This window comes from Vombatus ursinus, unplaced genomic scaffold, assembly GCF_900497805.2.
Source record: "Vombatus ursinus unplaced genomic scaffold, bare-nosed wombat genome assembly UNPS02014804.1, whole genome shotgun sequence".
In the NCBI taxonomy this organism is placed as follows: domain Eukaryota; kingdom Metazoa; phylum Chordata; class Mammalia; order Diprotodontia; family Vombatidae; genus Vombatus; species Vombatus ursinus.
Window position 1 is genome coordinate 3,641,261 of NW_020954582.1, and position 14,536 is coordinate 3,655,796.

Below are 14,536 nucleotides of genomic sequence, written 5' to 3' on the forward strand. Positions count from 1 at the left end.
CTACCCCAATCAACCAAGCACTTATTAAGTGCTTACTGTATGCCAGGGATGTTTGGTTTTATATAAAACATCTACAAAGCGAATCCAGATTAATTTTGTGATTGAAGCTAAGTGACTTGGCTATGGACCCCATCCAGGGTGGAGTCCAAGCCAGGCCTCCAAGCCGAGGCTCTCTCTATTGTGCCATGCTGGACTCCATGTTTGCTGATCTGTTTGTTATGCCTTAACTCTGAGAGAGCACCAGTATGAGGCTGTCTGAGCAAGATGTGGGAGTAGAACGAGATTATACCATTGAAATGGGGAGAGATGTCAATGAAATTATAGGGGAGAATGGCTCCTTTCAACATTTCAAGGTCATTCTCTTGAGCTCTTTCCTGGAGGTGCATCTCATAGATTAAGCAGAATGCGTTTTGTTCACTTTGAAATGAACTATAATTCTTTGTTACTATCTAGTCTATCTACCCTGGAGAAAGATAGAATAGTAGATCATTTTTCTTTGCCTTTTTTGTTTGTTTTTCCTCTGGATTTGTAATTTTACTAGGATAGGGAATCCCCAGTGAAGAAACTCTTTCTAATGCAGGTTGGCAACTTTTCACTTTAAGAGGTTAAGTGACTTGTCCAGAGTCACATAGCCAGTACCTATAGAAGTGGGGCTTAAGCGGCTTCCTGACCGAGGGAGGCTTTCCATCCAGTCTGCCACGCTGACTTTTCTTTATTCTGTCAAGCCTAGCAATTAGCCAATATTGGGAGTCATTATGTAAATGTTCAGGTGTTAGATATGAGTATTTTTGGAAGCTCAGAGAAAGTATAACTTGGCATCCCAGTTATTTTTGTACTTAATGAAAAACATTGATTAAACTGTTTGCTGTAGAAATTCTTATAAACAATTTCAAAATTTCTCATCAAGGGAGGAAATTCCATGGTCCCTCATGCACCAGGACTGATACAAAACAGCATGGAGAACAACTGGCCTCGATCACCCGGACTGGTATTTAGAGACCATTTGCCACTTGATAATTCATGGAAATAGAGCAATGGGCTGGAGCCTGAGAGACGCTGCTGAGAAATGCCTGGTGCTTGCTCGTGGTAGCTAGGGGGCAGGAGAAGATTGGAATTGCAGTTGACTGATCGAGCTGCCGAAACATCTTTATTTTTTATGGTGTGCAGCAGTCTGGTTCTAATGGTGGTTACCAAGGCTTGCGAACTCCTGATGTCGGTTCAGGTCTGGAGAGACCCTCGAAAACGTCCGGAGGCGACAAGAGGAGGCTTAGGGCAGGTGCGGCTGAGAAGGAGTTAAAGGGAGAGTGGGGATACCCCATTTAAGCCATTTTCTTCCCTCTGATACAGCATCAGTTTGTAGTTGCAGAGTGGGAAAATATAAAGAACAAAAGAGAAACGAAGAAAAAGGGGCTGAGAAAGAGGAGATGAACTTAGTTAAAGACTCCATTTTGAACGTCAGTGCGGCACTTGCACTGGGCCATGGATTATATCAGCCCATTAATTAACAAGCATCTATTTAGTCCCTGGTGTACAAAGACATACATGGAACACTTTCTGCCCTCAAGGAATTTGTGGTGTATTGGAGGAGACATCACACACCTACAGATACAATCCTCTAGGGCTTATTGCATTAGATTTGGAGTAGGATGATGAAAATGTGAAGGCCCAAAGACATAGGAATTCTACCTTCCCAAGTTTAGGCATGAGACATATCAAGGCTCTTGATTCTGCCCCCTTTCAGAGACAGACCACTCCCTCCTAGTGAACTGGGAGCTTGTTCAAGGAAAGGCCACTGTTTGTCATGCAGTGCCCTGAGCCATCTGGAAGGCCCTGGCCATGAACAGAGGGACAAAAGTAAGTCCAAAGGACAGGGATGGGCACCGGTGTTAATGATGAACAAGAACAGATGAGTCAGGTGCAATCTTGGTCAGAATCAAAGACCCCACATAGAAATGCGGGACAGTCCCAGCCAGCTGAAGCCAGTAGGGGAAAAGAATAAAGAGGCCTCTCGCTGTTTCCTCAATGCTACAGCTACCTAAGTTGGAACTCATAAGAAACACAGTTCTCTACTCGGAGGCTTTCTCTTTGGCTTGCACCTCTGTACTCCCAGGAGACTGGGGTTTGAGGAGGGGGCATCACTGATGTCTCCACAGCTACTCTGCAGCTACTCCACGGGTCCAGCTTTCCCCTCCCTTTCCCTCCTCTTCATGGGTTCCCTCTTCCAAGGGCTTTCCACCCTGGCTCAGGAAATGGACAAAACACTCCAAATCCCAGAAGTCTGTGCAGATCCCAACTCTTCTCACTCCTCTCTGGAGAAGATCTTACACTCATACTGCACATAAACAAAATAAATACGAGAAAATGTAGGAGGGAGTTTCTGAGCTCATCTTTGAAACAATGAGATATTCTGAGAGATGGCAGGGAGGAGGGAGTGTCTTCCATGCAAAGGCATGAAGCACCATATTTAAGAAACAGCCAGAAGGTGCACTGGGCCAAAATACACAGCCTGTGTAATCAGGTAGGAAGGGTAGGGTGGGGCCGGGTGTGAAGAGCTTGGAATGCCAAACAAGCAGGATTAGGAGTGTGGTGTAGGTATAAGGAGCTAAATCACCTAAAGCCCTCCACAAATCTTCCAGCACCAGCTTAATGGCTGTTCTTTGTATTATTGCAAATAAGGAGATAAACAAATAATAAACATTATTTACATTATGTTTATAAACATGATAAACAAAGCAATGACTGCTTTTCCCTTTTCCTTAGTTAGTACTTTGTGTGAACCCTCTAGCTCACATTCATCATCCCAGAGACGTTCTGAGAGTCCACTGGACACTTTGGGAAGCAGGTAAACTCTTTTAGGGTGTGGCTCCATGTAGGCCCACCAGAGATAACTGAGAAAGGTGGGGGAACTCTTCAAAAAAGCTTCTGAAATTTGCTAAATTCCCAGTGAAAGTGTTCTTATATACCATTTTAAAAGCATTTTAAAAGCACCTACTATGTATAAAACATCCACCTGAGGCACTGGGGGATACAAAGACCAAAGTGAAGTGAAATAAGTCTTGCCCTCAAGGAGCTTACATTCTCTGGGAGTGGTGGTGGTGGTGGGGAATGGATGTATACAGAGAAGTAAACACACACACATATGCATAGGTATGTATATATGTCCATATATGTATATGTGTGTACATAAGTATCTATAATATAGCTATATATCTATGTTTATATCTCTATATTTATATAGTGCTCCCTTGGCAACACCTATAATTAGCACGGCCAAGTCAAAACAACCTATACAACTTAAATACAGAAATGCAAGGTAATTTTAGGATGGGGGACGACACCGGTGATTCTATGTGGAGTCTGGAGACTAAGACTTCCTGTAGAATGTATAGCTTGAGCTGAGCCCTGAAGGGAGGTTTTTTGTTTTTTTGTGGGGAGAACCTTCTAGTCATGGGGCACAGCCTAGGCAAAGATGTGGAGAAGGGAGATGGCATGTTGTAGAATCTGAGGCTGCAGTCATATGGAATTCCTGCCCTGGCCCGTGTTCATCGTGAAGGCAGAGACTTTCAAGGGAGAAAGAGATTGCTTAGCCACTGGACCTTCAGGGAAGACACTACTATCGATTTTTCACTCTTTCAAGAGTGTAGACACTTGCCCTCTGCATGACCCTTAGAATTCATCCATTCCTTTTCCGATGGTGAGATTGTGGTCCGTGTCCTATAAGTCTTCCAGCCCTCCCCTCTAGTCCTTCTTCTCATTCTTTGAATGTTTTTGAACGATAAAAGCATTTATTAGGGGCCCACTATGAGACAAACTCCAAGCTCAATGCCAGGAGTACAAATAGAAAAGAAGATAATCCCTGCTCTTAAGATGTTCACATTCTAATAGGGGGAGGTTTTCAGCTTCAAAGCCAATGGAAGGGCCTCAAGGTCCACAGCAAAGCGAATGGCAATGCATCTTCTTTAAATTCAGTTCCGATGATAAAACTGTGTCTTTTTGATCCATTTGGCAGTGCCGAGGATTTTTGTCTGGAGAACATTCTTGTCTAGGTCTTCAGTAGCTGTGACTGCTGAGGAGGCAGGGGCTACAGCAGAAGGATGTACCGGGTCACATCTTCCCCTCTGTCATGGCCTCTGGGGCTGGGCTGGAAGCAGGGCTGGTGATCTGGGTACTGCTCTTTCTAGGGTTCTTGGGCTGAAGGTCCAGAATTGTCTTCATCAAGGTCTACGGGCAGGTGCTAGCAGTGGTTTGACTTACCTCTTCCACTCTGCCCCCTGTTTCTTCCTCAGCATCTTGAAAAACTACCTCTTAAAAATTTTTTTTTCCAATTACATACAAAAACAATTTTAACATTCTTTTTTTTTAAAATGTCAAGTTCTAAATTCTCTTGGTCCCTCCCCCTCCCTGAGATGGGAAGCAATTTGATATAGGTTATACATGTGTAATCATGAAAAATGTATTTCCGTTTCCATATTGTGAAAGAAAACACAGACCAAAAAACACCACCACCCGCACACAAATAAAGAAAGTGAAACATAAAATGCTTTGATCTGCATTCACACTCCATCAGTTCTTTCTTTGGAGGTGGACAGCATTTTTCATCATGAGTCCTTTGGAATTGTCTTGGAGCATTATATTTCTGAGAATAGCTAAGTCATTCACAATTAATCATAGTAGAATATTGCTGTTGCCATGTACAAGGTTCTCCTGGTTCTGCTCATTTCACTTTGGATCAGTCATGTAAGTCTTTCCAGGTTTTTCTGAAAGCATCCTGCTTATCATTTCTTGTAGCACAATAGTATTCCATCACAATAATATAGCACAACTTGTTCCAGCCATTCCCCAATTGATGAGCATCCCCTCAATTTCCAATTCTTCGCAACCATGAAAAGAGCTGCTATAAATATTTTTTGTACATATAGGTCCTTTTCTTTTTTCTTCAATCTCTTTGGGATACAGATCTGATAGTGGCATTGCTGGGTCAAAGGGGATACATAGTTCTGTAGCCCTTTGGAGGTAGTTCTAAATTGCCTTCCAGAATGGTTAGATCAGTTCATAATTCCACTGACAGTACATTAGTATCCCAGTTTTCCCACATCCCCTCCAACATCTATCATTTTCCTTTTCTATAATGTTAGCCAATAGGATAAGTGTGAGGTACAACCTCAGAGTTATTTTAATTTGTATTTCTCTAATATATAGTGAGTTAGAGCAGTTTTTCATATGATTATAGAAAGGTTTAATTTATCCTTCTAAAAACTGCCTGTTTGAGGGCTGCTAGGTGGCACAGTGGATAGAGCTTCAGCCTTGTAATCAGGAGAACCTGAGTTCAAATCCGGCCTTAGACACTTGACATTTACTAGCTGTGTGTTTGACCCTGAACAAGTCACTTAATTCCAATTGCCTCGCCAAAAAAGTAAAAACAAACAAACAAAAAGCTGCCTGTTTATATCCTGCGACCATTTGTCAATTGAGGAATGACTTGCATTCTTATAATATTCAGTTCTCTCTCTCTCTCTCTCTCTCTCTCTGTCTCTCTCTCCTTCCTTCCTCTCTCTCTCTCTCTATCTCTCTATCTCTCTGTCTCTCTCTCTTTCTCTCCTCTGTCTCTTCCTCTCCTCTCTGTCTCTCTGTCTCTGTCTCTCTGTCTTTGTCTCTGTCTCTCTCTCTCTGTCTCTCTGTCTCTCTCTCTTTCTCCCTTCCCCCCCACAGATATCTCCTATAACAACAACAAAAAGCTACATGTGCAATTAAGATGGTAGCTTTTCTAATATTGAACCAGCAATGCAATCCTACGATAAATCCTACCTACTCCTAGTGTATGATCTTTGTGATATATTGCTATAATCTCATTGCTAATAATTTATTTAAAATGTTTGCATTGATATTCATTAGAGAAATTGGTCTATAGTTTTCTTTCTCTGTTTTTGTTCTTTCTGCTTTAGGTATCAGCACCATATTTGTGTCATAAAAGGAATTTGGAAGGTCTCCTTCTTTGCCTATTTTTCCAAATAGTTTACATACTATTGAAATTAATTATTCTTTAAATGTTTGGCAGAATTCTCTTGTGAATTCATCTGGCCCTGGAGACTTTTTCTTAGGGAGCTCAATGATGGCTTGTTCAATTTCTTTCTCTAAAATGGGGCTATTATTTAAGTATTCTAATTCTTCTGTTAATCTGGGTAATTAATATATTTGTAAATATTCATCCATTTAACTTAGATTATTAAATTTATTAGCATATAGTTCATCAAAACTGCTCCTAATTCATCCTTTAATTTCATCTTCATTGGTGATGAATTCACCCTATTCATTTTTGATACCAGTAATTTCTTTTTTTTCTCTCTTTTTTAGTGAAATTAACCAATGATTTATCTGTTTTTTTTCATATAACCAACTCTTAGTTCTGTTGATTAGTTTAATGGTTTTCTTACTTTCAATATTATTAATGTCTTCTTTAATATTCAGAATTTATAATTTGCTGTCTAATTGAGGATTTTTAATTTGCTCTTTTTTTTTAAGTTGAATTCCCAATTCATTGATCTGCTTTTTCTCTAGTCTGATGATGTAAGGATATTTAGAAATACAAATTTCCCCCTAAATGCTGCATTGCCTACATTCCATAAATTTTGGCATATTGATTCATCATTCTCTTTAGTGAAATTAATATTTCTATGATTTTTTTTTTACTTTTTCATTCTTTACAATTAGATTATTTCATTTCCAATTAATTTTAATCTATGTTTCCATGGGCCTTTAACCAATGTAGTTTTTATTGCATTATGATCTGTGAAGGATGCTTTTACGGATTTGGTTGTGAGGTATTTATACTCTAATACATGGTCAATTTTTGTGTAGGTGTCATGTATTACTGAGAAAAAGGTATAATCCTTTCTATTTTCCTATATTAGGGAAATTGGTTTTTAGGAATTATTTGGGAATATTTAGGAATATATAATTAGGAAGATCAGTTTCCTCCAGAGGGGTAGCATCTTTACCTTTTCTAAAATTCTATTAATTTCTTTAGCTTCTTTCTTATTTTTGGTTAGACTTATCTAGTTCTGAAAGGGGCATGTTGAGGTCCCCCACTCGTATGGTTTGACTATCTATTTCCTACTATAACTCGTTTAACTTTTCCACAAAGAATTTGGATGCTATACCATTTGGTGTATACATGTTTAGTATTTATATTACTTCATTTTCTATGGTGCTTTTTTGTAAAATGTAGTTTTCCTGCTTATCTCTTTTAATTTTTTAGATCTCTTTTTGCTTTTGCTTTGTCTGAAATTATGATTGCTACCCCTGTTTTTATTTTCAGCTGAACTATAGTAGATTCTCCTCCAGCCCTTTACCTTTACTCTGTGTGTCTCTCTGCTTCAAGTGTGAGTCTTGTAAACAACCTATTGTAGGATTCTGGTTTTTAATCCACTCTGCTTTCTACCTCTATTTTATGGGGCAGTTCATCCCATTCACATTTACAGTGATTACTACTAACTGTTTATTTCCCTCTATGCTGCTTTCCCCCCTGTTTTTCCTTCTCTTTCCTTTCACCCTGTCCATCTTCAAAAGTATTTTCTTTGTGACCACTGCCTCTCCCAATCTGCCCTCCCTTCCATCACCACCCCCTTCTTTTCCTCCTTCTTCTCTGTAGGGTAAGATGGATTTCTATAACAAACTTAGTTTGAATTTCATTCCCTCTTTGAGCCAGTTGCAGTGAGAGCAAGGTTCAAGCATTGTTCCTCACCACCTCCTCCACCCTCCCCTCCACTGTAAAAGCTCTTTCTTTAGCACCTCTTTTATGTGAGATAATTTACCCCATTCAACCTCTCCCTTACCCCTTTTTCCAGTGCATCCCTTTTTCTCAGCTCTTAATTTAATTTAATTTTTTTGGATATCATGCCCTTATATTCAAGTCAGACCCATGCCCTTTGTCTATATATACTTCCTCTAACTGTCCAAATAAAGAAAAAAAAACCTTCTTAGGAGTTAGAAGTATCATCTTGCATGTAGGATGTAAGCAGTTCAACCATATTAAACCCCTTATTATTTCTCTTTTCTATTTACCTTTTTATGCTTCTTTTGAGTCTTGTGTTTGAATGTCAAATTTTCTATTCAGCTCTGGTCTTCTCATCAGGAATGTTTGAAAGTCTTCAATTTCATTTAATATCCATTTTTTTCTCCCAAAGGAATATATTCAGTTTTGTTGGGCAGGTGATTCTTGATTGTAATCCTGGCTCCTTTGCCTTCTGGAATATCATACTCTAAGCCCATTGATCTATTAATGTAGAAGATGCTAAATCTTGTATTATCCTGACTGTTGCTCCATGATATTTGAATTTTTTTTTCTTTCTGGATGCTTGTAATATTTTCTCCTTGACCTGGGAGCACAGGACTTTATTATATTCTTGGGGTTTTCATATTTCATTCTGGGATCTCTTTCAGGTGGTGATTGATGGATTCTTTCAATTTCTATTTTACCCTTTTTTTTCTAGGACATCATGACAGTTTTACTTGATAATTTTGTGAAATAAAATATCAAGGCACTTTTTTTGATCATGGCTTTCAGGTAGTGCAATAATTCTTAAATTATCTCTCCTGGATCTATTTTACAGGTCATTTGTTTTTTCCAATAATATAGTAACATCTCCTTATATTTTTTTTTCATTCTTTTGACTTTGTTTTATTGTTTCTTTATGTCTCATGGAGTCATTAGTTTCTATTTACCCAATTCTAATTTTTAAGGAATTATTTTACTCAGTGAGTTTTTGTACCTCCTTTTCCATTTGACTTATTCTATTTTTTAAGGAATTTCCTTCAGTGGATTTTCAGCTTCTTTTAATGTTTGGCCTATTTTTAAGGTGGTATTTTCTTCATTATTTTTTGTTCCTCCTCTAGAAAGCAGTTGACTCTTTCCTGCAACATTTTCATTTCTTTCCCCCATTTTTTCCTGCTTCTCTTCTTTGATTTAAAAATCCTTTTCTTGAGCTCTTCCAGGGCCTGAGACCAATTCACATCTGTTTTGAGGCTTTGCACGTAGCTGCTTTGATCTCGTTGTCTTCTTCTGAGTGTGTGTTTTCATCTTCCCTGTCACCATAGTAACTTTCTATAGTCAGGTTTGTGTGTGTGTGTGTGTGTGTGTGTGTGTGTGTGTGTGTGGTTTCTCACTTTTCCAATTTTTTTCTTGGCTTTTAATTTTCTGTTAAAGTTTGGCTCTGCTCCTGAGATGGTGAGGGCACCATCTCAAGCTTCCGGATTTTTGTGCTGCTGCTTTCAAAGCTCATTCTGAGGGGTGGGTGTCTATGAGTTTCAGTTCTTCCCAAGTGGTACAATCTAAGGGGAGGTAGGGTCAGGCCCTCCTTACCTGTGCTTTGGTCTGTGAATGACCACAAGCGCTTCTTCTGCTCTGGAACTTTGCTTCTGCTAGTCTTCCCCTTGCCCTGTGACTCTGATCTAGAATCGACAGTGATTCTATGCTCTAGAATGACAATAGAATCAACAATGCAGCAGAGTCTCGCACTTGAGGCCAGCAGAAGATCTCTTGTAATTTCCTTCTGACCAGTTGCCCCCCTCACCATCTGTGGGTTGAGAGCTCTACGATCCACTGTTGCCATTTCAATGGTCCCCAAAACCTGTCGCTGGCTTGTGCCAGGAGTAGCCTGCTGCTGGCTGCCTGGTCCAGGGCCTGACGCCTTGCTGCTGGCTTGTGTTAGGGCCCAGGGGACGATGCCTCACCAGGGGCAGTCTGTGCTGGACTGTGCCCCACTCTCACACCGGTGAGAAAGACCTTTCCTGCTGGCCTTCTAAGTTGTCGTGGGCTGTGAAGTTGCTTCACTACATCCTTTTGTGGGCTTTGCCACTCCAGAATTCATTTTGAGGCATTATTTTAACCTGGTTTGAGGAGGAATTTGGGAGAGTTCAGGTGATTCCCAGCCTTTGCTCTGTCATTTTAGCTCCACTCTCCATTCTTTTAATATTTTTCAGGTACCAATGCAGCCCTTAGAACTGTCCATCCTCCGTTCTCGTTCATGCTCCGCAGCTTTCCCATGTCCATTCCTAGCCAAATAACTCTATATCTTGTGTATCACTTCTCATCCATGAATTTTCATTGGTAAGATGCCAGGGACAAACTATGCCCATGATATGCCCTTCTCTTGACCTTTGGGTTACCGATGATCTTGGCCCTGCCACAACTGCAGTAGAATGTAGTTGTAAAGCATCAGTGGGAGGAGAAGAATGATTGGAAGATGTGCTTTTGTATTAGAGAGCAGTATCCCTTAAAGCACTGCCTGCTGTCTCTGCCGCCATCTTTCTCATCCTGCTCCTGTTTAGATCTGGGCCTGACCACTATCTGTACCATTGTATACTGATATAAATATGTTAGCATGAAATAATTAAATTTATTTATTAATCCAAGTGTTTGTTAAGCTCCCTATATCCAATGGATCCCCTAACCCTGCCCCAAGTTCCATCAATGTGACATTGTTTGATTAATTATAAAGTAACATGGATGTTTACTTGCAGGTCTTCAAAACTTGGTAACTGTTCTTATAGCATCTTAGAACAGATGCTTAGAACAGATGCTTCTGGCTTGGGGGTCAGAAGGGCTGGTTGGTCAGATTGTAGCCACTGTTTAAAACTTCATAGGATTCTAATGTATTTAATTTTTTCCACAATAAATAATTGCATGGAATAGAGGTGGGCATATATATCCCTAAACCTTTGAGCTGTTTCATCCATGAACCACCAAAGATTTCTAGAACATAAGAGCTGGTAAAGAAGGTGGTGTGGTTGGTATAGTGGAAGATGAGTGGGATGTGGAGTACAGGGACCTAAGTTTGAATCCCAACTCTGCCACTTTCTGTCTGTGTGATCTCGGGCAAGTCATTTACTTTCTTTGGGCCTGAATTTCCCCATTTGTAAAATGTGAAGAGATTAGACTAGATGACCTTTAACTGAATGCCCTTATGTGATCTAAAATCATGTAGTCCTAGGGTCATAGACACAATCCTGGAAAGGGATTCAGATGCCATCCAGCCCAAACCTGCCATTGTGAAGATGAGGGAATGGAGGCCCAGGGAACTTAAATGACTTGTCCACACTCACACAGGTTACAAACATGAGAGCCAGGAGTGAGCCCAGGTCTTCTGATTCTGGACACAGGGCTCTTTTCACTATCCACACAGCCTCCAGCATCTCATTTTACAGGCGAGGGGAAATGGCTTGCTAGGGTCATGGAATCAATAGGTGATGGAGGCAAAACTAGAACCCATGACTCTTGCCTCTAGTCCAGAGTACTTTCGAGCACACTTGATAGCTCTGAGGTCAAAGAAATTACTAAAGTGACTGGAAACATTTAACCAGCTGGTTACTGAAAATGATATAGGGGTGATAAAAATAACTCTTATGTTGTCCCTGTTTTTCCTCTTTGTAGCTAGGAAAACTTCCTTCTCAGGCTCATCCGGAAGTAATATGTATTCTAGTTCCAGTGAAGATATGTCTGAAAGGGGGGATGAGAGAACCTACAGGGAGAAAAGCCAAGAAGAAACTTACCAAGAAAACTCAGATTTCAGGGATATGGATGAAGAGGACAAAGCTGAGGAATACCCCCTTTCCCAGGGCGTCATGGATAGAAGAGAAATTGAGTCAAAAAGGAGGGACCCTGAGGGAATGTGGGAAGACCAAGAGACAGAATGCCATTCTTCCTTAAAAGAAATCACCAAAAAGAGTGCAAGTGATGGCTGCAGAGATCAGGCTTCTGGAGCAGGAAAGGAAGAAGATGAAGATGTTCTGTTGCTTTTGGCCAAGACCGCCAAAGAGATGGGTGATACAATGGCAAGGCTTTCTAAGGTTGATGAAGGTGGTGGTGAGTATAGTCATTGAATTGAGCGGAGATTTTCCTCCTGCACAGAAGTTGATCGTGGCCATTACCTTTTGCAAGAGCATGGGAAATGCACTTGCAGCAATACTGAAGACATGACATTATTCTTTCCTGTTTGCCTCTGTGTCACATAAATCGTATTGTGTACTTGGGCTTGTGTTTGTGTTCTTCTAAGTACTTCAGTCCCACTGGACTTGCCCTCCAAGGCTTTGGCACTAACCAACACAGAGCGATTGCCTTTGTAGAGAAAGAATGCAATGGGATGCAGGTTCAGAGGTGAAAACAACTTAATGACTTTTCAGGGTCATAGCATGAGCCACACATGCTCCCAGTTCCCAAAGAATTCCTATTCTAGTCTCTGACATTTGGTTCAAAATATAATGATTCATGGTGACACAACCCTTTATCATTAGAAAGTATTAGTTTTGGAAAGAGAAGTGTCTGCTTATAATATCAGGAATATCTCATCTGAGGCCCAGGAAATGTCTGTGAGTTTAAGTAGTTTTTAAGGAGGATGAGAAACAGCATGATCCAGTGAATAGAAAACAGGACCCCAGTCAGAAAGAATTTAAATTACTGCCTCTGATACATACTCGCTTGGTGATCTTGGTCAAGTCACATGCCTTTCAGTGCTCCAAGCAATTCTCTGAGACTGTTTTGCAAGAGGGGTGCCGATCTGTATTGGTAGGTGGAATTTACTCACTGGGAATTCCCTACATCAATAAAACCTTAACACACAAGCAGATGAGGAAGTGTGTGAGGTTCAATGACTTATCCTAGGACACAGAACCAATATTTGACAGTCAGGACTTGTTCCCACATCTGAGGACATTCCAGTGACGGACGCCAAGGCTTCTCTAAGATTCAGTTCAACAAATGTGCATTAAACCCCTCCTAAATGTAAGGCATGTCAGGGCACTAGATTTCCACTGGATGGTTGATTGAGTGTCTCATCTCGGAGACTGACTCTTGGGTGTAGGTTATGATTCTTTCTATCTGGTAAGGGTGAAGAGTGGCCATGGAGCTCAGGTGTCTACTCTCCATTATCTTTAGCTCAGTCAGATTAGATTACTTAAGATCTAGTTATTCTTCTCCACATAGGAGGCAAATTAGGTGTTGGGATCATGACTGAGGTGGACGATAGGTAAACAAGTTGTTTCCTATCTGCTCTGCTATAGAGTTGAGCATCTGCATGCCCCAGCAAAGGGGATAGCATACTCTCTAGTTTTTTGCTTTTGTTTTTTCTTTTTCCAAAATTTAGTTAAAAGGAACAGGCTAAGTGTATCAATAAAATAAGCATCTTTTTTCCAAAGTTTTGTAATATCTGAGTCAACAATACCATAAACTTAATTTTAGAAATCTGCTTTAAAAAGGAACTGAGCTTTTCAGTAACTTTGACTTAATTGCTGAGTTTAATTGCATATTTTGGATGATTCGGCAAATTTATTAAATAAGGTAGGCTTTGACTTAAATAAGGTGGATGTGTTAATTGATATAGAAACCATGTCTTCATGCTTTGATTTTCACTCTAGAAAACTAAATTCTTCTGCCTAATTTTAGATATTATAATGTATGTATATATACACATTCTGTAACTATAGATAGTATATGATATACACATACAATTCAAATGTTGACAATATAGGCACGCATATACCTATTTGTATAACAAAAAAGTATAGATGGTAATATGAAGATAATGGAAAACATGGCTAGTCAGTTTGTCACTGGCCGTATCATCCCAGAGGTAAATATTAGGTTCTTCTAGGATTCATAAAACTGTATTAATTTGTTCTTTTCTTCCTGACATACAGGGAAAACATGGGTTCTTGACTAAATAATAAATATATTGCTTTCGCTAATTTGGCTGGTACCTCGTCATTAAGGTCTTGCTTGCACTGGCTGAATAACAAGATTTGCTGCTGTGCATATTAATCAGATGCCTTTTCCTGGACTCTGTCTTGTCCTTCTCCCCAACCCCCACATACTGATTGTGCCTCTTCTTGAGATTTCTTTCCACTTGCATTATAGGTATCTGGTATCTACATTATTTTGCATATTTTCTCCCCCACTAGAATATCAGATCTTTGAGGACATTTTTTTCTTTGCATATTCCCAGTGTTTAGCACCTGGCTCATAGTAGGTGCTTAATAAATACTTATTGATTGACAAGTATGCCAGCCACTGATTTTTTTTTCTTTTTGTATTGATGAGTTTGTTTTCATATTACCTTCATTTCTGAATATAACCTCATTCCCTTTAGCCTGGGACTATGAATATTACCTTGTAACAGATTTGAAGAGAAAACCAAACAACTCAGGAAAAAAGAAGTAGCAGCAACCACATTTGACAGCCTATATAAGACTCCGTACCTATAGGCCACTATTTCAGGGAAGCCCTAGCCACCATGTTTAATTTTCCTCTTTACTTTCCGAACTTCTTTTCCAAACTCTTCCCCCGATCTTGAGCCTTTCTATGTTCTTTTCCTTCCTTCTTTCCTCTTCCTCTCAGCTTTTGAACCTTGACACATAGTTATTTCAACTCTCTGGCATTGTTCCTGGATGGGATGTGTCAATCTTCTCCCCTGTAGCCTAATTTACCATCTGTGTACGTCCCTGACCAAAGTTCCTCTCTGTGGTCCTATGTGTGCCATCTCCCCAT

At 40.0% G+C, this 14,536-nt stretch overlaps 1 protein-coding gene across 1 annotated transcript in view; it reads left to right on the forward strand.

The window, feature by feature from the left end:
- Positions 1–13,737, forward strand: part of ERICH3 (glutamate rich 3) — a 124,949-nt gene extending 111,212 nt beyond the window's left edge. The window contains exon 11 of the mRNA XM_027874004.1: positions 11,429–13,737. Within this exon, the coding sequence (XP_027729805.1) occupies positions 11,429–11,877 (449 nt within the window). The 3' untranslated portion in view covers positions 11,878–13,737. The remainder of the gene's footprint in view (positions 1–11,428) is intronic.
- The last annotated feature ends 799 nt before the right edge of the window (positions 13,738–14,536 follow it).